Genomic DNA, 25,693 nt, shown 5'->3' with positions numbered 1-25,693 from the left:
TTTACAGTAATTTCTTAAGAAATTTTGTGGAAAATATTTTGATACCAAGGTTATTGGACAGCAAGGAGATCAAAGCAGCAAATCCTAAAGGAAATCAACCCTAAATATTCATTGGAAGGACTGATGTTGAAGCTGAAATTCCAATACTTTGGCCACCTGATGCAAAGCACCAACTCATTGGAAAAGACCCTGATGCTGTGAAGATTGAAGGCAGGAGGAGAAGGAGATGGCAGAGGATGAGATGGTTGGATGGCATCACCAACTCAATGGACTCAATGAGTTTGAGCGAACTCCAGGAGATTGTGAAGGACAGGGAAGCTTGGCATGCTGCAGTCCACAGAGTTGCAGAGTTGGACATGACTGAGTGACTGAACAACAACCAGAGTTATTTACAACCAGATTCTTAATGTTCCTCTGCAATAGGAAATTTAAACAATTTGAAGATGTGTGCCATAGGCATGTGCTGCAGCAAGAGTATGGTACATTTAGGAATCCAAAGGCAGCCAGTCTGGCTAGAACACAGAGTTAGGGGATGGGCTAGAGAGGAATAGTAACAATAGAATAGACTGAAGAGACAAGCAAAAAAAAAAAAAAAAAGACATTTTCTATAGGGCCTTGGAAACCACACTAACAAGTTTAGACTTTATTCTGAAAGTAACATGAATCCCAGAAGGAATAAGAAAGAACATGACAACGGGCAAAAAGACTGTTGTAATAACCCAATCAAAAGAAGACTAACTTTAGTCATTGCAATAGTTATGGGAAGAAATAGACCAATTTAAAAAATGCTATAGGGTAGAATCATATGGACTTGGTTAACACAGAAGGAAATAAGGATGAGGGAAACAAAGAGTAAAGAAAGACACTCAGGTTTCTGATTGAGCAACTGGGAGTTACCGGAACAATGGAGGAAAAGTGAATTATATAAAATGATGAGTTTTTTGGGGGAATACTGAGTTGAGGCTTCCATAGGATATACAGGTAGAAATGCCCAGGATGTAGTGAAATATGGTAACAGTCCAAGAAAAGTTCTGGAATGGAGATCTAGATTTAGAAGAATCAGATAAAGCTGGTAACTGAAACCACTGCAGTGGGTAACATAGACAGGGACAGGGCAATGAGTGAGAAAGGGGTCTACAGGAGAATACTGATAAAAGCAGTTTTTAAGCCTTGATCAGAGTATAAAGAGTTCCAAAACAAAAATGAGAAGGAATGGCTAGAGCATAAAAAGGAAAGTCAGGGGACAATGGAGGGCTATTGAAGCAAGAAGATTTTAAACAGTTGCTGAGAGTCCCAGGAATGCAACCTATCGTAAGTAGGCTTGGCGCCATCCAATCAGAAGCCAAAGGAAGAAGAAAACTACATGATATTTACTGTCCTTGAGGGATCTTTAGTGAAGTCTCAGGCTATTATGCAAGAAAACTCTACAGAAATTGGGGGCCTATAAAAGAAAGAAAACTTACCTCCTAAGACTCATTTTAAAGATGAAAAAGTTTAAAATAACAGATTTGAAAATGAAAGAGAAAAGTGCAAGTCCACTTATTTTTAAATAGTGCTTGAAACACTGGAATTTGTATCTTCTTTAAATAGATAATGACATTAATAACATTCTTGAAGTTGCTCAGTCATATGTTTCTACCTGATAACAGTCCTAGTGAGCGACCAAGCATTAAATTCCTAAATTGGCAAAGGAATCAAAAGAAGGATCTTGCTATAATCTAATACCTAAGTTTTAATTCTATAAGAGAAAGAACACTCTCATATAAGAATAGGAACTAGAGACATCATAATAATGGAGTAAGATTATCTATTAGGGACACAGAAAAAAATATAAAGGGAAAGATCACAATGGTTCTGGAATTTGGTGCCAAGGTTCACATATACTTCCTTTTGTAAAATGGTAACAGAGGCATTCCATGGGGTCAGGAAAGAGATATAATGAATGTTACCACCCATAGAATTTTCATGGTGCTCACATAACAAGAACTGAAATTTGCACACTATCATTTCAACTGTGAGAAAACAGGTGGAGAGACCTACTCAGCAGATTGAAAAACAGACCTCAGTCTGCTGCTTGTGGCATAGAGATATTATTCTAACGGTCTGTATCTGGAGCCCGTTTTTCTTAAACCACTGGACTGCATAAATCTTAGTAACTCAGAAGGCAAACTGTGCCCATGAAAAAGGAGAAGAGCAGAAGAATTTGAAAGTTCACTCCCCAAGGCATTCAGCTAACAACTTTGCTTTCTATTCAGACAACAGGATTACTGAGAAAGAGAGGAAGTGAATAAAGGAAAAATTAGAATAGCTCATTCTCTTAAATAACAAAAACTAATTATGTTGTATTAAGAAAAATAGAATGTAGGGTTTTTTGTTTTTTGTTTTTTTTTCCCAACCGGGAAGAATGACAGATTAAAATCCTTAAGTCATGAGGAAAATTAATGTTTCCTTCTGGAATACTAAACTTGTAGGTTCAGAAACTACATTACGACTGAAAAATCAAGCCTTCAGAAATCAGGAAATTCCAAAGTATGTCTACAGCAGTGCTTACTTGGACGTGTTACACATGGTACATATTTTACGGTCCATGTTTAACAAATAGCTGGGAGATGAAAAAAAAAGTTCCATATATTCAACATGGCAGAATAAATTCTATAGCAGAAAGAAGAATTGAAATGTCCTGAACACGACTCTGAGACTTAATTGTCCGTTAATCCAGTTTTAGCAATTTGTTTTCCTTTTTATTTTTTTTTTTGTTAATTTTTAGAACAAAAAGTCATCCCAGTTGGAAAAAAAAACTGCATGTGTAAAATACTCTGGACATCACCATCCTATAAATCTTGAGGGGTGGTCCTCCTCTTTTGGCAAATCTCTAAAAATCTCATGAAATTAATGTTTGTTTTCCTCAACTCCAGACGTTAATTTTCTATCTTCAGAACTTAAAAATACTTACATTATTGTCTTCAAATATGGCTTGACTTTTCTTCCTTCATGGAAACAGCATTCCTGCCAACTTTAAAATTTATAGCTACAACCATATTTTTTTAATTTTTAAAAGCACACACACACAAAAATACCATAATCCCTCAAAGTGATTTTGAAATGAACATTTCTTCATCGTCATAATTATCCCATGTCACACTGAAATGTACTCCAACTTGGCATTCAAAAGGAAAGAACATTTACCTCTGAGTCCCAGTGCAAAATATTACATTTGGAGATAACATCAGCAACTAAAAAATCTTTTAGTGGCAATCATAATCCAGTCATTAAAATGTCATGATGAAGTAAAATTGTGCATCTTGTAGAACAAAATCCCTCCATGTGCATATATATGTGTATAAATGTGTATGTATGGCACTTTCCCAATTTTACAGACTACACCACAGTTTTCAAAAGTACTTTCACATAATTTCTGACAATCCTGAAAGGTATATAACACAGGGATTTTTTTTTTTTTATTATTCCATTTGATAGAGCAATAAACTGAGATACAGAGAGGCTAAGTGACTTGCCAAAACCCAAACCTTATCAGCAGCAAATCCTGGAAAAAGAATTCAGACCACTGACTCCCAGACTAGCCCTTCAAACAGAAGTTTAGGTGTTCAGTTTAAAGTAGATGAGAAATGTGCATTGCTGGGTTTCTAAAGCAGTTTGAACAATGCTTCGTTTTAGTCCCCCAATATCATAAAAGTTCATAATCTATCTCATTGCTGGAAAAATGGGGCTGTTAACTGGATTAGAGAGAGACTGCATCAAAAGTCTGTGCTTGAAGTATTTTCATTTGCAAAATTACATACCTTTGAAAACCTAATATAATAATTTAGTTCAACAGCTTCTGAGGTAGAAAATATTAAAATTTACTGGAGAATATAAACTCTGAACATTTATCTTTAAAAATAAGTACTAGAGGGGAAAACACTTCAAGGGGAACATAGGGGTGAAATTTAAATTGTGCTGGTTACAAAAATGTGTTCAAAATTTGAATCTTTCCAAACTGGTTATGATTTTTTTCTATCTCTTGTCCTTAAGTTGCGATAACCACCACAGAACAGCACTGCGATATCCTTTTCACTTTTAAGTTATGGTGTCGAGTTTATATCTACATCTGCTACATTTTTATAAGAAGCCAACTGGCATTTGTAACCAATAAAAAATCAACATGAAAGGCAGCATTCCTGTTATTTCGAATGACTCAAGGATTTCTTTTTCTTTGAAATTCCTCAAAGAAGCAAGTGAGAATGTGTCAGTTTAAATTTTTACATGCATTTCTCTGTATTTTTCAATTATTAAGCAACCTCTAAAAGACAATTTTTTTTCTTTTGCTCTTATTCCCCACCACCACTGAAGCAATTAGAGTAGAGCCTGGGCATAGGCCACAAGGAGTTCACTGACTATGCAGAAAATCACGTAGAAAGTCTTGGGTCCCCATTCCGGGCCTAGGGACAAGAAGGCACATCAGAGTCTAGGTTTCTTCCCACTGGTCATTTTGCAGAAGGAAATGAGCAATTCAGACGGTGAGAGCTAGAAGGGCTAGAAGACAAGGGAGCAGGTCTGTGTGATATGTCTGTAGAATAAATACCTATTTAGAAGCTGGAGTGGACAGTTGTCCAAAGGAACACATTAATCACTGTGTTCTAACAACTTTACACTAAGTCACAGACAGAAAACAGTTTTAAAAAACTTGCTTGATGGACATGAGTTTGAGTAAACTCTGGGAGTTGGTGATGGACAGGGAGGCCTGGAGTACTGCAATTCATGGGGTTGCAAAGAGTCGGACACGACTGAGTGATTGAACTGAAATGAATTGAATTGAATGTACCAAAAACAAAAATTAGTGTACCAGACACTAGTAATAACTACACTACTGGTTAGGCCAAGTCTACAATGAGACAATTTTCTGTTGAATAATTGTGCCCTTCCTTTCTAAAACATGTCTATAAATTCCTTAGGCCATAGTTTAGTTTAGATCACATGACCTAAATATCTGTTTCCTCAAAGTCAAATGTAAAACTAGGTCAGTCTAGCTTTACATTTTCTTGCGTTTTATTTTTTCATTTGTCCCTGTTCTTGAATACACAGTACAAGTAACAGTACATAGGTCTCTTTGTTTTTTATATAAATTATATTTTATATAAAGTTGGAATCACTCACATGCCATTAGCATATTTTAGAGTTGGAATCAAAATTCTTTGAAAGCAATTAGAAAACTGATTCCACTGAAGTGCAGAAAAAAATGGTAAATTTAGGGTCTTGAAAATGTCACACAATAACCAGCCAACCTTGAATAATTAAGAAAAATGTTTACCTGACAATATCTGTGAATACAGCAATAGAATATTGGCATATAATGCAGTACATGTATAATAGAATGGCAATAAATAGACAAGCTTATATAAAGTATACAGACAAGAGAACATTCATCCAAAAAACAGAGTCGGACACGACTGAAGTGACTTAGCAGCAGCAGCAGCAGCAGCAAGTTCACAAAAGGCAGTTTTAAAAAATAAGCCTCTATATTCTGATTTGTGTGTGTGTGTGTGTGTGTGTGTGTGTATGCTATGTTGCTCAGTCATGTCCAACTCTTTGCGACCCCATGGACTGTAGCCTGCCAGGCTCCTCTGTCCACAGGATTTTCCTGGCAAGAATACTGGAGTAGATTGCCATTTCCTCCTCCAGGGGATCTTCCCAACCCAGGAATCAAACCTGCATCTCCTGAGTCTCCTGCAATGGCAGACAGATTTTTTACCACTGAGCTACCTTGCAAGTCCCATATTCTGACTTCAGTTCAGTTCAGTTCAGTGGCTCAGTCGTGTCCAACTCTTTGCAGATGTCCAAATAACATGTATATTGTGAACCATGCTTGATATTTCAAATTTATGTGAGAAATTATTCCCAAACTGATTTTAAATGTGCATCTGTTACTGCTTATCTATGGGGGCTCAAGTACAAACTGCAGATCATCATCCAAAAACAAGGAGTATCGGAGCTACATATGATTTCACATGCTGCGCAATAAAGAAGTCAGCTCCGTTAGCCAGAGAACAAGACCCCAAGGCCATGAGGCTCGGACCTCCTCAGTAGGTTGACTCAGAGTTAATCCTGACACAGAATGTACTCTTGAAAGATGATAAGGTTGTAGGAGAAATTCATAATGTATATTTGAGACAAACCAGCAGGAGAAACGTACATGACAATCAAGGATTTTCACGTACTTTGCAAAGCCAATGAAATCTTCATGGTTGGTGTTGATGTAGGAGACTTGGATGTCGATCAACAGCAGCACCTATAAGTCAAAGAAAATCACTTTAGTAAAAACCCATCTTAAATATTCTCAAACACTAAATTCAGTAATTGTCTACAAATTATCTTTATTCAATTTTAAAAGGATGTTTTGGTTAGAATGAAAAGTGGCATTAATTTTTTTCATTACACTCTCATAATTTTTACTCTAAATTCAAAAACAAAAACTCTATGTGAAACATCTGAGTCACACTTGAAGACAACAGCATTATAGTTTATAGGCATGTACTCTTTGCCAGTTTAACACAGAACCTAGAATTATTCTATGCCCCTAAAATGTAGGCATAACATTCAAAAGGACATATGTATAAAAAGACACATGGCAAAAAGGCTACAAGGAGCTGCTCAGAGCACTCTGTTCCTGCAGACACTACACATTAGCCACAGAATAGCAACATCATCTCTTGTTTCTCCTCTCCTCTCCTAACTCTTTAAGCTCCCTCTAGGCGAGCAGGAGAAGTATCCTATCAACCAACTCAAAAAGGCAATATCCAAATAAATAGAAAACCTCCTTAAGATCAATAGGCTTCACTGAAGGTGACTTCTGAGTGCATCAAAGCACCATGATAACAGTTCACTGGCAAAGTCTATGTAATGCTCCCCAGTAGGTGCTTCATCAGGATAGCCTTCTCTGATCCTTGCCCAAGACCTGGTTGGATCATGCTATTTACTCTCATATAATCTATATATCATGGCTATATTTTTATTTATTATACCCTATACTCTTCTTTGAGCTGTTTACCACAAATGTGATTATTTATTTATATTTTGTTTGATGTTTTGCTTCCCTCCAAGACAGTCAGCTCCATGGAGGCAGAGATTATACTTATCTTGTTCATCACTTATCTGCAGAATCTAGCATGATACACATAACACATGCCTGATAAATAGTTTTGGCTGTAAATTCCATAACTCTCTACCAGCCTTGAAGAACAGTTTACTTTAAAGGGAGCAATTTATTCCCATATAGTTAATACCTGGCCAAGTATTTTTGTTTCTCACTCATTACCCAATGCTCTGGTCTCTGCTTTTATGGCTAATTTCAGTTGGTCATCTGACCAAATATTATGGTGAACCCCAAGGGCCCTACCAAAAAAGAGTAAATGAATCACCCCAAACCATCCCCACTACCAACATAAAGTTTATACCCAGGTACTATTGGGTCAACAATATCATACTTGTATGAAAATTTTCATAGCATCATATAGTTTTGTTTCTTCTCTTAATGAAGAAAACTGAAGAGTTAGGAGGGGTGATAGTTATGAGATTATCTGTGACACTGCCACTATTCTCCCTACAATAAAGCCAGATTCTATTAAATTTTATACCCCCAAATCCATTTGCCAGGAGTCTGGATCAATAAACCATAATATTTAAGCACAAATAAATTGTCACCATAAACAGAAAAATATCTACATAATTCTCAGTATCGCCAAAGGCTGTCATGAGTATCTTGGCCGTTCATGCACATTCACTTGGATTGCAGCACAGGGGAAAAATGGAAGAAAAATCGCAACTATGGCTATTCTCATTCATATTCCTGGAAACTGGGAGTCTGTGTTCATCCTAGGAAAAGAGCCAGGTCGCATGTGGGGGATGGAAAGGAAAATAGGACATTTTTTTCTCCTTCTTTTCACTCTCTCAGAGTTTCTCACTGCCTTTCTCACCCACAGCTATTGAATATTTAGTTGAAGAAAAGTAAAACCACTCCTGGTAGCAGTAATCACCCACAAAGTCAGTCATTTCAACATGCATTTAGATGTATGGGAGCACCTGGAATAACAGGCACACATAGAAGTTCCAAAAAACCCTCTGTTTCAGAAAAAAGTTCACAGATAGATTTATGGTTTTTCATAATTTTAATTCTCAAGAATTTTTCCCCAAGAAGTTTCCAGAGCAGAAGTTGGTAATAATTCCATTTTTTGAGAAAACTGCAAGAATACCTCGGAGCAGTTCTCGTACAGAGGCCTAAGGAAATGGCTCACTCTCTGACCAATATGGCCTCAAGCAGCATAAAGTTCGAACTCAAATGTGAAATCTATGCAAACTGACATGTTCACATTACCAAAAACATGAACGTTTTTTCTACGCCACAGATGTCTTTATTACTTGTAGCAAACACCAGCTTCTTCAGGTGGTTAACTGTCAGACCAGGCCACGTGGGACAGTCACTTAGAAGGGAGATGCTCACTCCCTCCCTTAACTCTACTTGGGGAATGAATTAATCACTCCATCAAAGGTAGATGGGAGAAAGTCTATCTAAAAATTAGGGGAAAAAATGATTTCTCATGTCTACTGTGTGTCATAGCTCTTTAGGAATAACAACAAGAACAACTTAATGAAGAACTAAGAACCTTATCTGGATTACTTTATTTCATGTTCACAAAATGCCTATGAGTTAACTACCATTATTATTCACTTCCAGATGAGGAGACTCAACTGCAAATAACTTGTTCATTTACACAGAAAGTAAAATGATAGAGCTTGGATTCGAACTCAGGCAGTCTGAACCCAGAGCCCACAGTCTTCATGACAATAAGTTTGTCATTTCAGTACAACAAATCTCTGAAACATGAAACATCAAGAAGTTAACAACTGATTTAGATATAAACACAAAAGATAATTAAGATAATAATTGTACTACTTTTTCCTTGGTATTTTTTTTTACATAGGATCCCTAAGAGTTAAGTAAAATGTATTATCATTTGAATTGCATTGAATAAATACAAATTAAAATGGTTATCTTATTTACTTAAGGTCAGGAGTACAGCTGATACCAGAATTTGTTTCTCGGTCCAACAGTAGGCGTGACATCAGGTATGCAGGGGAACTCCTGGTCTAGGGTCGTATATCCTGAGGACCCAGGCTAGTTTTTACTGACTCATGAGTTAATATTGAATTGTTTATCTCCACTAAGTCACAAAGCCTATTTCTTCAACTTTTGATCTAGGCATGTTGCATATCTCTCTCTCCCCATGGTTTGTGTCTACCTCTCTCTTCTATTCTGCCTTCCTCCTTTTATCCAGTTCTTTCTCTCCTCCTTTCCAACTCACTCCAGAACCACAAAATCCCAGAATTCTAACTTGCAGAGAACTTCAGAGATCATATTGACCAGCATTTCAACATTATACATGAGAAAACAACAGTCCCAAGAAGTGATTTGCTCAAGAACATGTTATTCTCTGGTGAACACATGCCTAGAGGCCAGTGTCCTCTCCACACTGTCACACTTGCAGCTGTGTCCTGGAATTGAAGAGCATCTGAAAACCTTTTTGCTTCCCTTTATAAAATGTTATAAGTAACTAAGAAAACATTTACCTAAATTTAAGAAGCTTCTATTATTTTCATGTAGTACTTTTTTAATGAATTATCCTCACCTGAAAATAATCTTTCATTCATAGAGCTAGCCAAGATTCAAAGACAATTTCAAGGTCACTCTTTACCAACCATATGTATAAATAGTTACAAAACAGAAATGCTTAAAACATTATATCCTTAATGTTTTAAATTATTTAAATATTTAAATAATTATTTTAAATTTTTATAACTAATTTAAATATCCTTAAACATTTTTATTTTTTTAGTCATAGGTTCCATGGATAAGCTGATGAATAGCTTTATCCAGTCTCTTCAAGCAAAAAAATAAATAAATAAAAGCACTAAACATTTTGCAAAACGTTTTAGGAATTTATGAATATTTTGGTGTCCATCTGTGCCCATTAAAAGTTAAGACATCCTATCTCAAAGAAAAAATCTGGTATGTTTCTGGATTAGTGGTTTTCAAAGTGGAGGGTGTATTAATACATGCCTAGGGTATACATGATGATTCATAGAGCATTGAGGAAAAAATTATGGAAGTCCTATTACTGTGTTTTAAATGTTATCTTTCTAAAGTCTTTATATATGTTTATATTTTTAACATATACATAAGCTGTTATTATAGCAACACATGTATAATATTCATAAATAAAAATAAACATATGTGGTGGTGTTCTCAGTTCTTTTTTTTTCCATTCAAGGATACGCCAACTCTTGGAGACCACCAAACAACCTTGGAGAGACCTTCCACTTCCCACAAGGATCCTGCCCACCAGGGAAGGTCTCTCCTCACCTGGTCCTTTGTCTTCCCTTCTCGCTCACGAATGTGGTTAGCAACAATCCTTTCCGTTTCCTCACAGAGTCTGGGGAAGTTTGCCAGCTATCAAGAGAAACAGATCTCAGTGTTAATACTCAAATATTTATACTGCCAAAAAAGAAACAGATAAGTTATGTTATATTCCAGAAGACATGCATTACCGTTCTGTAAGCAGAAGTGAAATAGCCTAAAGAAGAATGGCAGAGTGACAGAAGAGATTTCACAAACTACAAACAGAAGTAACTATATTATCTGAGATAAAACACTTTAAAACCAGCAGAGCAATTCCCTACAAAGAAAACAGAAACCCAGATAGCATCCAGCACTCTGCTATACAGAGTTAGCACTTAATAAAGTTCAAAGATGAAGAAGACAGAAATGAGGATGAAAAGGACGATAATGACTAACATTTATAGAGTGCTTACCACGGTCCAGCACTGCTTGAATTACCTCATTCAAAAATGCACAATAGTCATAAAAGATAGATCTGATTATTAACCTCATTTTATAGAGGAGGAAAGCAAAGCCCAGAGAGGTTAAATAACTTGCCCAAGACTATACAGTTCAAAATCAGTGGGTCCTGAATTCCAACCCAAGGACATTAGAGTTCATGGTCATGTCCATAACTCTTTGAGGATGATTCATTCCATGAACCAGAGAGATCATTTTTTAAAAAATTCTCCCCTAACATATGGGCTTTTATGTACATATTTTTGGCAAAACTATAAAATAATACATGTCAATCACTTATCCCATATAAATTATTCAGGTAATTGTCCAAAATTTAGTTTGCAAAAGTGAATGAATGAATTATAGTTGTTCTCAGTGTAAGGAGGAAGAAGAAAAGGATGATACAAGGATGTTCAAGGAAGCCTAATCTAAAAAGAGGATGTAGTCAGGTAAAGTTGTGTGGGAATGGTTGTGGGAAGAATGGAGCTTGCCAAGCACAGGAACGTGTATAAGGTGCTGGAGGACAGGGACAATGAGTGGTCAAAGAAGTAAAGGAAGTTCAGTGCAGAGAGCAAGGGTGTGGTCTTCAGAGAAAAGTGGGCAAACTCATGGCTTATGACAAGCAAACTTTAATTCCATTTATATTAAAAAGCACTTGCAAATTAGTAAGATAACACTAATACCTTACATAAAAAAAGGCAAAAAAAAATGACTTAATTTAAAAAGAAATTTAATGGTCATTAAGTAGGGAGAAATATCACACTGTACAAACAGAGTAATGCAAAGAGAGATAATAACCATTATGTTGTCAAATTGCTATAAGTATTTTTATAAGACAATGCATGTGAAGGTATATTAAAACTAGCACAGTTTAAACTTGCTGAAGGGATGTCAATGAGAATAATCTTTCTGTTAAGCAATTTGGCAATATGTATCAACAATCTTAGACACATACAGGCATCAGCCTAATTATTTCATGAGATTCTAAAATAATAAGGAAATTCATCATAGCATTACTTGGAAAAGCAACAATAAGACAAATAAACATAATTTTATAAACCACCTAGGTAACCAATGACGTTAAATAAATTAAGGTAAGTCTACTAATGGGATGTAATAAGCCATTCCAAATAATATCTAATATTTGATTTTTAATACTAATTTATAATATCTAATAACATGATAAAGTATCTAAAATAGATATTGGATGAAGGAAAAAAAATCAGGCTACTAAATACATAATCTGATTACACACAAGTATACATAAACCCACATACACACACACACACATACACACACACAGTCAAAGGCCATCATATATCCTTCAAGGGTATAGCCCAAGACCATAAAAATTCCTAAATTCTTGAGTAATAAACACTATAGCACATAATATTTCCCCTAACTTGTAAGCTAGGTCTCCCTGAAATGTGACTGCTCCATGGTCACTGGTGTCGCTGCGCACATGGATTTTTCAGCATGCATGATGTACACCAGTGCCTTGGCAAGATAGCAAACTGCACTACTTCGTGGAACCATCATGATCACAAATCACATATAAATGAGTCTGTGCACAGAAAAGAATCTACACAAATATCAATACTACAAAACATTAATAGTAACAACCTCTTTGAATGATGGGCTTAGGCATAATTTTAATTTTTTTCTACATACATCTCTGCATTTTCCAATTTTTTCTACAGTAACATAAGGTACTTTTATAAAACATCATTAGAGCATAGAAACCTGGCTGCCTGTTCAACTCAAATTTTACAGCCTAGTGTCTTTTTATGAGATCACCAGAAACCACTACCCCTTACTGAGACTCCTAGCTGAATCCTGAGATATGTGCTCATTTAAGGGCTTATTTCATGGATAACTTCAAGATACAAATGCAGCTTCCATTCTGAGTTCTGGAAATATTCTTCGAGGCAAGTTCATCTCATAGTATCATCCTTTATACTCTGAGAACATTGCAAATTATTTTTTATGTGACCTATAAAAAGTTTCTAAGTATGGAAGGGATAGCTGATGAATGTTTGTCCTTCTCCTTGACTAACGAGAACCTAGGTGGTACATGCAGCACTAACCAGTAGTCTGCACTAGACCATCAGAGCAATTGCTCCTCCTCTTCACTCAGACATCATCCCAGGCTAACAGTGCACACTTGTTTTGATGATAGCCACACTAACAGAGAACCACACTCCTGCAAATGAGTGACTGCAAAAGCAATAGTGGTCTACTGAGTAGGGATGGAAGGCCTATAACAATATTTAGAAAAATGGATTATAGCAGATTATTTCTAAAACACCAAAGAGTGGCAATATAAATATTTATTCAGAAACTAAATACTTGATAGACAAATAACCCCAGGCTCATATGCTCATATGTCAAGGAAAGGCCAAAATGACAAGAGTATCTCATGAAGTAGAAACAACTAAGAACCCTCCAATCTACTGCCCTTGGCAGAGGGCTGAGTTTTTTGTGCGTCTCCTGATCTTTCCAAGCTCAATTTCACCAAGAAAGGAACCCGCCAGAGCCATATTTTTATGTATATAATTGAGATGTGTTCTGTGTGTTAGTTACTCAGTCATGTCCAACTCTTTGTGACCCCATGGACTGTAGCCCACCAGGCTTCTCTGTCCATGCAATTCTCCAGGCAAGAATACTGGAGTGGATTCCTATTCCCTTCACCAGAGGAACTTTCCAACCGAGGGATAGAACCCTGGTCTCCTGTATTGCAGGCAGACTCTTTACCGTTTGAGCTACAGGGAAGTCTAAATTGAGTAACTGAGATAACTGGAAGTAAATGAGTCTAAATTCTAAGTGGAACAAAAAGGAAAGAGAACACAGTAGAAGAACTGCCCTCATGGAGGCAAAGGAGAAATATTGAGGGAGACAGTAATCAGTGAAAGATCTAGGCATTACTGAAAGGCAGTAATGAAGTTAGTATGGTTTCTCACTGCTTGATCTTAAAAGGTCTGTAGGGGTGTAAAAAGGTTGCTGCTGCTGCTAAGTCACTTCAGTAGTGTCCGACTCTGTGCGACCCCATAGATGGCAGCCCACCAGGCTCTGCTGTCCCTGGGATTCTCCAGGCAAGAACACTGGAGTGGGTTGCCATTTCCTTCTCCAATGCATGAAAGTGAAAAGTGAAAGTGAAGTCGCTCAGTCATGTCCAACTCTTCAGGAGCACAAAAATCAAAATGATGACTTTAATTGCTGGCCCTCAAATGTAATAGTCCAGTTCTGATTCTTCATGATACATACAGAAAGAAGGCCAAAAAAAATGTCCTACTGACATTCGAAATGACTTTCTGCCACTCATTAGCTCATTTAACAGGGTCCCTTTCACTTTTCACTGCTCAGTTTGCCTGACTCTACTTAGCTTCAACAGATACTCAACTGATCACTCACTTCAATCCCTCACTGCTCTTCAATATCTCTTACTGAAGATGCAATCAGTTTTCTCAAATGTTTGTCATTATAATTTTCAATCTCTTTTGCTCTGGATGTTGAATTAAAAGCTTACCACTGTAAGAACACATTTGTCAGTCAAAATTTTAATCACGTATTCCAAAATAATATTAACCTAGAAATCACCATCATTAGATTTTTATTCTTTTATTAATTACTTAAATATTCTGCAAACTGATTTATACAGGATCAAGGAATTAAGGCTTTGCTATTGGATATAATGATTTTATATTCTTAAATTTATTTCACAGTCATTCACTTAAACATTTACTGGGCACACGCAAAAGGCAGCTCTATGCTCAGTTTATGTCAAAGCACCTGATCTTAAAAACCACACAGTTTTGAGTGGCAGATTGATTATACAGATAATTGTCATACAAGAGAAAGATCTCAGAAAAAGCAAGGAGAAACACAAAGTAGTTAGAGGCTAAATCTGCTCTGAGAAGGCCTCAGAAGACTTGATGCTTAAACAATGATAATAAAGCTTCCAGACAAAGCTGAACAACTGTTAAATGATAAATTGCTTCTAAATAGCTTATGTTGAAATTATGTTGCATATTTTTAAATAATAATGAAGATTCAATGGAGCAATAATACAACATATATGTATTTAGGAACCAAAATTTTAAATATATGATTCTAAGAGAAAATTTTAATTCTGTTTTCATTTTAATTTTAATTATGTGCAGAACTTCACATGTTCTGAGACAAAGTATTATAGTACCATCATTTTTTATATACAAAAACATATTTTAATAAAATCCAATGTTTTAAGTATTATTTAGGATAATGTTTAATTATTTTGATGAAACATCAATGTAAAAATTTAATTTTAATCATGGACCACATTTTTCCCTAGAAGAAAAAAAAATCACTTGAAAGACATTTCTATAAATAAAAATAAATCATAAGCTTATAAAGTGTATTAACCATTGATTTATCAGATCATGAGAGCCATGCTATTAGGTTTCTCCTGGATCAGATACAAGGTCAGGCAAGATTTCTATACCTTCAAGAGTAACTAGTTCAGTGCCTTAAGCAAAGACTCAGGTTATTAGGTAACCATGTGTTCACAGTTGCATACAAAACATAAATGAGAAAATAAACTAAAAATAGAATAAAATTTCTTTTATGTGCATGACCTGAGTTGATTGATTTGGCTGACCTAAAGTTATGGGCTCTGTTTTGATCAAAATGCTATAAATCATACAGTGTTGGCCATGTACTACAAACTGAGTAGCAATAATGATTTTACTGCTTATGAAAAGTGAAAGAGAAAAAGTGTTAGTTGCTCAGTCATGTCCAACTCTTTGCAATCCTATGGAATGTAGCCTGCCAGGCTCATAAAAGCTTACAATAGTTTCATTCTATTTATGTGAATTAAAATCTGCCCCCAAAACCCTTAGTGATTTTTAATTTGTATGTAGCATAATATTGGCTTTATTCAGGAGATGAGAGAATACTTATTTGGGCACAACACATTTGTTATGTAAAAAGGAAAAACAGAAGTATTCACATTTACAAAAGTGATCAAAGATGAGGAGAAACTGTAGTACAAACAGGTCAAGAAACTGCACAAGGGTAAATTTATTGATGATTTGATATTTTAGGGGTGGACTTATGAGAAGTCTAGGAAGATCTAAGTAAAGCTGGTAAAAAGGGAAAGGGCCAGAGTCCATCCAGGTGGCCTTGGGTAAAGCAGTCAGAAAGAAATGCTGTTAGCCCTCCTTCTCTCTCCAAGTGGGCAAACCCCAAACCTCAAGTATTTTCTACAAATAATGGAAGAAATGGTGGGGTCTGTGAAAGAAGAACATATGTAGTAAGTTGGTATGTTCTCTTTCATGTTTCTGACCTTATCATTTCTTCTAAACAAAGGAATGAAGAGAATGCTAGTGTTATTTAGCAGATGCTAAGGAGTTAAAAGAGCTTCCCTTGTGGCTCAGTGGTAAAGAATCTGCTGGCCAATGCAAGAGACAAGGGTTCGATCCCTGGGTCGGAAAGATGCCCTGGAGAAGCAATTGGCAGCCCACTCCAGTATTCTTGCCTGGAAAATCCCAAGGACAGAGGAGCCTGGCAGACTACAGTCCATGAGGTCACAAAAGAGTCGGACACAACTTGGCAACTAAACAACAGTAACAAAGGAATAGAAGCAAAAAGTCCAGCCTTGAGTGAAAGAAAGCTGAAAGATAGTCAGAAGAGCCATTGTCTCATTAAGTTATTCAGAAAACATCTGAATAGAACTGCAGAGTGGGGTTAGTGCTGGGTCAAAAAAATATCTGAAGACAATAACCAGGTTTTCATCATCACTTCACATTTATTTCTGATAGACATTATTGACTGGTTAAAATGGAACAAGAAAAATCATACTGAAGGCAAGAGGAAAAGCAGGGGCCAGGGTAAATTATAAATTAAGAATTAATTGCAAAGATCATGAGTCTTTTAATGAATTGTGAAATTAAAAGGTGAGATTCCTATCTCTTGACTTTTAGCCAAGTCCCAGGACTGAATTTCATATGTGCATGCATGCTCAATCGCTAGGTTGTGTCCAACTCTACGGACTATAGCCCGCCAGGCTCCTCTGTCCATGGGGTTTTCCAGGCAAGAATATGGAGTGGGTTGCCATTTCCTCCTCCAGGGAATGTTCCTGACCCAAGGATCCAATCCATCTCTCCTGCATTGGCAGATGGATTCTTTACCACTGATCCAATGAATTTTGAATAAAACTCAATAAATGACTCAAATTTTAATGCACAGCCTGATCTGAAATCTGAGCACCGTGCTCCATTACATGGGCATCTGGCTGTATGCAAAGCAAGTGTTTGACTGGACAGCCAACCATTAGAAGAGGTGAAATGTTAAGTCTTTATGTAAAGATTGAAAACCAGAGCAGATCCACCGAGACCTAAAAAAAAAAATCCTATTTGAGCATGATGTTTTGCAGCTCTTCTCCTTCCTCCTACAAGCTTTCATGGAAGGTACTCAAGTGACTACTTTAGCCAAAATGATAATTGCCTACCAAGTCAGTGAGACATGAGTCTGTATTCAATTATTGATTCCATAATTATTATTGAAAACCTGGTGTGTAGGGGTTATTACTAGAGTGATGAGCTTAACAAACTAAGTCCCTACTTTCAGGGAGCTTACACTCTACTTTCCAAGCTCCATGTCCCTTTACTGTCCAACAACAAAAACAAAAGACGTATATAGTATAATTTATGTGATCATATGTGCTGCAAAGAAGTTTGCTAAGTAGATGAGTGTGTGTATGTGTTCAAAGGGAAGCATGTGCAGTTGTAGGTAGAAAAGTCAGAAGAAGACTCTGAGCACATGGCATTTGAGCAGAGACCTGAAAGAAGTGAGGATGTGACCCATGCGGGAATCTTGAGGCAGAGTATTTCCAACACTGGGAATGAGAAATGCAAAGGCCCTGCCACCACATCTCCTTGATCTGTTGAAGAAACAAGGAAACCAGTGTAGCTGGAGTGGACTGTGGGGAGGGAGATGGGAGGAGTTTAGAAATGAAAAGGAGCAAGATCATGCAGGGTCTTGAAAGTCATCGTTAGGTCTTCGGATTCACTCGCTTAGTTATGTGTATTCAGAATCAGATATTTACTTACCTAACATTCTACAAAACTCAGCATTTCTTCTCACAGAACTTTATAATGAAAAATATTTCCCAGTATTTCTAATAACCAGCTAGCATATCTTTTTTATTTCTTTGAAAAGCTTTTTTCTAAGCAGAGGAAAAAAAATCAATTAATTGGTATGATGGTGATCCAAGAATGTGGCTTCCCAAGAGGCCAATAAATGGCACAGTTGCTAAACTGTGGTTAAAAAAAACAAGCTGTTCCTCTCAGTGCTTCCTGCAAAGAAGCTCAAGACCCTGCAACGATGCACTGGAGAAGAGGAGGTAGAGAAAAGCAGCTGAAAGATGATGCCCACCAGAGAAATTCCAAAGTTGAGATGTCCCTGGAATGAAGCCAAATAGCTCATAAAACTCAAAGGTCCCTGTCCTGTCCTCCAGTGTCCCAGAGACAACAGTGAGAACATATCCAAGAAATAGTTGCACTCCCCCAGTTTAGCTTTGTGCTTTGTTATGTGAATATGCATAAATTCCATGTTTTTCAATGATGTTTATTTATGTGGCTTAAGAAAAATAAAGTTAAATATTTTACACATAAGAAATTCAACATGAGGAATTGTAAATGAAAACACTGTTTTAAGATTATAAATATATATGCATGTATGTGTAATGGGTTGGCCAAAAAGTTTGTTTGGGTTTTTCCATACCATCTTACAGAATATATATATATCCACAATACAGTGAGAGTAACTATACATTTCAGATTGCCTGGAGCAGTCTTGGTTTACTCATATTATTCAAGTGGAAGTACTGACAGTTCCCCTTTCAATCTCAAAAACGTCCTATGTTGGCCAATAAATTATATGGTCATTTATTTATGGGTTGTGCTCAAAAAGGGTCAAGTAAATTAAGGTGTGGCATACTCAACTTTAATTAGGATTATTTTGCTTTACAAATGACTTTAATTAGACCAGTTTCAAAGTAAAAAAAGTTTAAGGTAGACAAAATAAGGCCAAAAATCAAGAACATTAAATCAAGGAGTAAGGAAAAGAATAGATTGAAAGAAAGCCTGTCCAGATTTTTATCATTTTAAAAGGGTTAGCTAAAGGTTGCAAGATGGCAAAGTAGAAAGACATGCACTTACTCCTTATTATAAAAACACCAAAATCACAACTAACTGCTGAACAACCATTCACCAAAAAAAGAAAGAATGCTGGAACCTGTCAAAAAGATACCCTACATCCAAAGACAAAGAAGCCACAGGAGATGGTAGAAGGGCACAATCATGATAAAATCAAATCCCAGACCCACCAGGTAGGCGACACATAAACTGGAAAATAATTACACTACAAAAGTTCTCCCACAGGAGTGAAAGTCCTGAGGCCCACATCAGGATTCCCAGGCTGGAGATCTGGCAACAAGAGGAGGCCCCAGAGAATGTGGCTTTGAAGGCAAACAGGGTTGGATCACAGGAGTTCCATAGGACTGGGAGAAACATAAACTTCACTCTTAGAGGGTACACACAAGTGTGCACCAGGAGCCAGAGAAAAAGCAGTGACCTTTTAAGAGAATGGGCCAGACCTTCCTGCTAGTACTGGAGATGAAGGGGGTTTGGCTCACTGTAGGGATAAAGACACTGGCAGAAGCAGTTCTGGTGAGTACTCATTGATGTGAGCCCTCCAGGAAGCCACCATTTCCTCCCTAAGACCTGGCCCTGCTCAATGGCCTGTAGGCTCCAGTGCCAGGATGCCTCAGGCCAAATTATCAACCAGGCAGGAACACAGACCCCACTTATCTGCAGATAGGCTACTTAAAGTCTTCCTGAGCACAGCCCTGCCCACCAGAGGGAAAAGACACAGTTCCACCCACCAGCGGGCAGAAACCAGTCACAATTGGCAGGAAGCCTGCACAAACCTCTTAGATAGCCTCATCCACCAGAGAGCAGACAGGAGAAGCAAGAAGAACTAAAATCTTGAAGCCTGTGGAACAGAAACCACAATCACAGAAAGTTATACAAAATGAGACAGCAGAGGAATATGTCCCAGATGAAGGAACAAGATAAAACCCCAGAAGAACAACTAAGTGAAGTGGAGATAGCAAAAAGAATTCAGAATAATGATAGTGAAGATGATCCAAGATCTGGGAACAAGAATGGGGGGAGGGATAGATTGGGAGTTTAGGATCAACATTTACACACTGCTATGACCAACCTAGATAGCATATTAAAAAGCAGAGACATCACTTTGCCAACAAAGGTCCATCTAGTCAAGGCTATGGTTTTTCCAGTGGTCATGTATGGATGTGAGAGTTGGACTGTGAAGAAAGCTGAGCACTGAAGAATTGATGCTTTTGAACTGTGGTGTTGGAGAAGACTCTTGAGAGTCCCTTGGACTGCAAGGAGATCCAACCAGTCCATTCTGAAGGAGATCAGCCCTGGGTGTTCTTTGGAGGGAATGATGCTAAAGCTGAAACTCCAATACTTTGGCCATCTCATGAGAAGAGTTGACTCATTGGAAAAGACTCTGATGCTGGGACAGATTGGGGGCAGGAGGAGAAGGGGATGACAGAGGATGAGATGGCTGGATGGCATCACTGACTCGATGGACATGAGTTTGAGTAGGCTCCGGGAGTTGGTGATGGACAGGGAGGCCTGGCGTGCTGCCATTCATGGGATTGCAAAGAGTCAGACACAACTGAGCGACTGAACTGAACTGACTGATTTAAAATAGATAATCAACAAGGACCTATTGTATACCACAGGGAACTCTGCTCAAAGTTCTGTAATAACCAAAATGGGATAATAATTTGAAAAAGAATAGATACATGTATATGTATAACTCAATCACTTTGCTGTACACCTGAAACTAACACATTTTTAATCAACTATACTCCAATATAAAATAAAATTTTTTTTAATGTGACTTTTAATTTTTTTTAAAAGTGACTTTAAAAAAAAGTTTTTTTTAAGAATATTTTAGTTAACCCAGAATAAAATATTCTTTTTAAACCAAGTACAGATTTCTTTAGCATCAGGATAACTTTAGAATATCTAAATTATTAATAATAATTCATAGAATATCTCTTATGTATGGTTAATCATTGTATTAGGTGTCAAGGATAAGAAGACAAAAGACAGCTCTTTTTAAAAGGAGCTTATCATCAGCAACAGGAGGCATTCACCTAAACAAATAAATTCCTAATTGCAATGCAGTATCATAATTGCTATGACAGAAGTAAACACACAGTGACAATTAGAGCACTAAGAAGGGAGTGAAGATGGAGACCAAGAAAGGGTTCACAGAAGCTTTTCAGGAAAAATGATGATTGAGCTGTATCTTAAGGACACTTTCTAAACAAACAAAATCATATATGCAAATATTAAAGGCAGGAAAAATTTTTGTGAATAAAAAAAGATCACTTAGAATGGCTGAAGCAAGCAAAAAGTGACAACAGATGTAGCTGGAGAAGTATTCGGGGATCAAATGGTGAAACTAAAAACAACCATAAATGATTTGAATTTTCTTAAGATATAAGGAGCCATTAAATAATTTTGAAGGAACAGGCAAAAAATATGTGCACATATATTTTTTTAGTTGTTTTGAGATCTTTTTTGGTGTTTTGTTTGTGCATGTTTTAGAAAGGCCATTTTCACAAGTGAGGAGGATGAATTTGAAGATGACCAGATTAGAAGTAATAAGATCAGTTAGGAGGTCACTGGAGTAATTTATTTATTTATTTATTTGGGTGGGGGGACCTGTTTAGGACATTAAGTAAGAAGAGGAGGCAGTTGCAGTAGACTGTAGAGTAGACCATTTTGGTTAAGAAGCTTGAACCAGCAGTATAACTTTGGGAATCAACAATGTTTTAAGTGGTAGCTGAAGTATGGGAGATATCATCTGTAGAAAGGAAAAGAGAAGAGAAGAAAACCAGAAGCAAATTCTGGGGACCCTGGTGGTTAGAGGCAGGCAAAAGTGGATAAAGTCTTGAAGGAGATGGAGGAAGAATCATGAGAAACATGAAAGAGAATCCAAGAGAGGTGTCATCTTCAAAAAAAGAGTAGAATACAACTGAAAATAAGAGTGCCCATTCAATTTGGTAATCGAGTCTCTGGTTAACTTTTGTCATAACTATTCCAATAGAATGGTGGGTTGAAGCCAAACTTCAGAGGGCTAAGGAGTTAAATGGAGATAGAAAGATATAGAAGCATAAACTACTTTTTTTTTTTTTTTACCAAGAATGTTGGCCATGAAAAAAGGACAGTAATAGAGCAGAAGACAGGTTTTTGTTACTTATAAGTCAGAAGAGACATAAATATATTTATACATTGACTTATTTTTAAATGTGATGAAGAGGGTGATGATTCAGGAAACCAAGAAATCCAAAGAGTAAGTTCCTTAAGGAGGTGAGAGTACAAGTAGAAACCCAGCCTTGGTCAGGATTATCACCATGACAGAGAAAAGGAGAGGAAGAAGAGGCATGATTGGGAATACACATAGGTTTGGGGGCAAGAAATTAATGTTCCCATGTATAGCCTCTATTTTCTCTGTGAAATCATTATTGAAAGTGATAAGCAAAATATCTTAAAAAGAGTGCTAAAAGTTTAACATCACTATTGTGGCAAACACGGCAAGTCACTAACAAATGAAATGCTGAAGACAATGGCTATATTATGTGGCACTAATCCACACAGATACACAACTACCTTCAAGCTCATCACCAACCTGGGGGAAAGGGAAATAAAAGACAAATAAATTTGACCACCCTTAGTGTTTCAACAGATGGCAAAGTTAATCCAAAAGGAATTAATGTGTGCTTAGTCACTCAGTCGTGTCTGACTCTTTGCGACCCCGTGGACTGTAGCCCACCAGGCTCCTCTGTCCATAGGAATTCTCCAGGCAAGAATACTGGAGTGGGTTGCCATGTCCTCCTCCAGGGGATCTTCCCAACCCAGGGATCAAACCCAGGTCTCCCACATGGCAGGCGGATTCTTTACCATCCTGAGCCACCAGGGAAGCCCAAAAGGTAAATGTACTGCTTCTTAATGTATTGCCTCTCAGCTCCAAATTCATGCTTCTTGCCCTCTCTGTGAAAATAATCCTGGGCCCTTAAAGTATTTTTTCATTGCTCACTGGCCCCATGAGAGGTTTTATCAGGAAAGTCAGAGCCTGGAGAGACACTGCTGGAGGAAAAGACAGGCTGAAGCAGCCCACTTCAGTACAAGGCAGTCACAGCCCCCCGGTAGAGCTGCCCTCACCTTGAACAGTTTGCATAAGTGTCTCCAGGGAGAATCCTCCCCATGGTTACCTTTTCCTTCCCAGCATGTTCCAGAGGGCAGATTTCCAGCAAATTCTGCAGCATAACACTACTTTTCTGCCACATCTAGGTCCTCTTCAAGAAGTCCCAGTCTTAGCTCTGGGCAGGGTCCCTCTTTCCTGGGTGTTCCCCTAAAGGTAGCACCTTAGTAACTGCTCCTTATAGCTTCTACTCCTATCTTCAGTCATTCTTTTAACTTCTTTTTTGAAAATTAATTACTTAATTTATTTTTGGTTGTTGCACTAGGTCTTCTTTGCTGTGTGCAGGCTTTCTCTAGTGGTGGTGAGTGGGGACTACTCTTTTATGGTGCACAGGCTTCCTATTTCAATAGCTTCTCTGTGGAGCACAGTCTCTAGGCACATGGGCTTCAGTAGTTGTGGGCTTAGATGCCCCACAGCATGTGGAATCTTCCCAGACTGGGGATCGAACCCATGTCCCCTGCATTGTCAGGCAGATTCTTAACCACTGGACCACCAGGGAAGTCCTCTCTTATCTTCTTACTAGCCAATTCCTCACTACTTTAAGCCCCTGTTACAGTTCATACTTTTTTATAGTAACTGTTTCCTGTTCAAATTGCTGTGTGGTTTCTCTCTCCTGATTGAATGTAGACTGATACAGTGGTCAGGAAATACAGTAAAATCAGGAGACAGGTAGCTTTAAAAAAAAAAAAAAAAAAAACAGAAGCCAGAGGTCTGAAGGTCTCTTTGAACTTAAAGACTGCTTTTAGGGAGAGTAAAGGAGTGAGAGAACTGAAAGGGTGGGAGCCTGAGGCATAATTTTAGGTGTAGAAAAGAACCCCTCTTCCTACTCCTCAGCACCCTTCACACCTCACTCATAAAGTAGAAACCCACCAACATTTCTTCCCTCTTGAGAAAGAATTATGGGAGATGCCCTTGTCATTTTCTCCACCTGTGAGCACCTGAGTTGTGTCAGCCCACAGCTCTCTGCTGCATGGGGCAGGTGCACTGTGTCACTGCTTAAACTGGCCCTTGCTGGAGAGGCCCATAGGTGTGAGGTTAGCTGAAATATGCTGTGCAGTCTCTGGGTGCACATGTCTCTCCCCCGCTGTAGGCTCTGAGGTTTACCCCCAGAAGAGAAGGCTCCCACTGCAGCAGCAAATCCCAGCTATGCTTTCCAAACTAGATTTATCTGCAGCAAGGTGGATCCTAAATTTCAATTCTCCTTTAAGGTTTTCTACTAATTTTCCAACTAATTGAAAGCCAAAAAGAGAGTAATCAGTGTTTTGAAAACCCTAGATTTAGAATTTGAGATTTCTGAAGAATCTATTGGTAGAACATTTGTCCACCATGACAAGGACAGAAAGAGGTCACAGGAGTGGGATGCTAGGGTGGAATGAATGGAGGATTACTGGAATCATAGGTCTCTAAGAACAGCAGCTACTGGGTGTTGAACATGATCTCTGCTGAAGTCATCTGAGCCGAAGGTGAGTTTAGGATGGAGAGGAAAAATGCAAGCCAAGTTCTAAATATCTTGATGAATGCAAGGGAGTGACCAGGACTTACTTGATGGTGACAATGAAGAGAAGGGAAAAGGTTGGCAGAGCTGGTAACACCTGGGCCTTGAAGGAAGACTTGTTACAGGAAGGTGAAGGAATAATGTTTGGAAGCCACAAAGGGAGAAGTAGGCCATGTCATACCTGATCCTGGCCTTTAGATTCTTTGAGTTTTGGCCAATAAGTATCCTTCAACAAAGGGAGCCGAAGGGTAAACAAGAATCTCAGGAAGAAAGCTAGGCTTTACTTAAGGCAACAAATAAAATGTTTTGAGAAGACAGTATAAATATACAACCACGCCTGATCTAGAGAGCTTAATGAAAAGGGAGGTTCAAAGGGTGGAAAGCAAAGAATAAAAGCCAAAAAGTGTCAAAGAACAAGCCGTCTCATCCCATGCCATCGGGACTATTGGTTTTCCAGTGAGTTGGATACAATGGGAAAAGATTAAAAAAAAAAAAGATTCATACATACCATAAACACTTTATATAACTTAAAACATAAATGTACACACATGTGCCAATCTTTTGATGTAAGGCCAAGGCCTGTTCTCTGCATATGGATCTGCTGATTGGAGTTATGTGTCTTCTGTCTTACATAAACCACATCCTCTGTCTATGATTTCCAGTTTTGCTTTCTTCAAAGTGGACAGGAAACCTAAAGACACTTGGGAAATAATCTGAATGCAGACAGAGCCCATCTAGGTTTTTATAAGTCCTTCCACGTCCTTTTAACCTTGTTCTACCTATACCTAGTCCAAAGCAGAGCTTTTGTAGCTAAACTTTAAGTCATTCCAAAGCTGAGTTTTTATGGAAAAAAAAAAAAAAGTCTTTCTTGCATTTGATCAATTTATTCAAATGAGAAGGACAGCTGGCTAAACAAATTTGAGGACGAACAGCACAACTGGCCATTGGAAAGAAGACAGTCT

At 37.6% G+C, this 25,693-nt stretch overlaps 1 protein-coding gene across 11 annotated transcripts in view; it reads right to left on the bottom strand.

Moving 5' to 3' along the window:
- DNM3 (dynamin 3) overlaps nucleotides 1-25,693 on the bottom strand; it is a 649,041-nt gene that overhangs the window by 356,709 nt on the left and 266,639 nt on the right. For all 11 annotated transcript variants that reach the window (XM_027564824.1, XM_027564820.1, XM_027564823.1 and 8 more), the window contains exons 11-12: nucleotides 10,415-10,501; nucleotides 6,216-6,286 (exon numbers count right to left, since the gene is read on the bottom strand). In XM_027564824.1, coding sequence (XP_027420625.1) covers nucleotides 6,216-6,286; nucleotides 10,415-10,501 — 158 coding nt within the window. The remainder of the gene's footprint in view (nucleotides 1-6,215; nucleotides 6,287-10,414; nucleotides 10,502-25,693) is intronic.

Source organism: Bos indicus x Bos taurus, chromosome 16 (assembly GCF_003369695.1).
Source record: "Bos indicus x Bos taurus breed Angus x Brahman F1 hybrid chromosome 16, Bos_hybrid_MaternalHap_v2.0, whole genome shotgun sequence".
Classification (NCBI taxonomy): domain Eukaryota; kingdom Metazoa; phylum Chordata; class Mammalia; order Artiodactyla; family Bovidae; genus Bos; species Bos indicus x Bos taurus.
The sequence above is the reverse complement of the archived record's forward strand: the minus strand, read 5'-3'. Positions and strand labels throughout refer to the sequence as shown.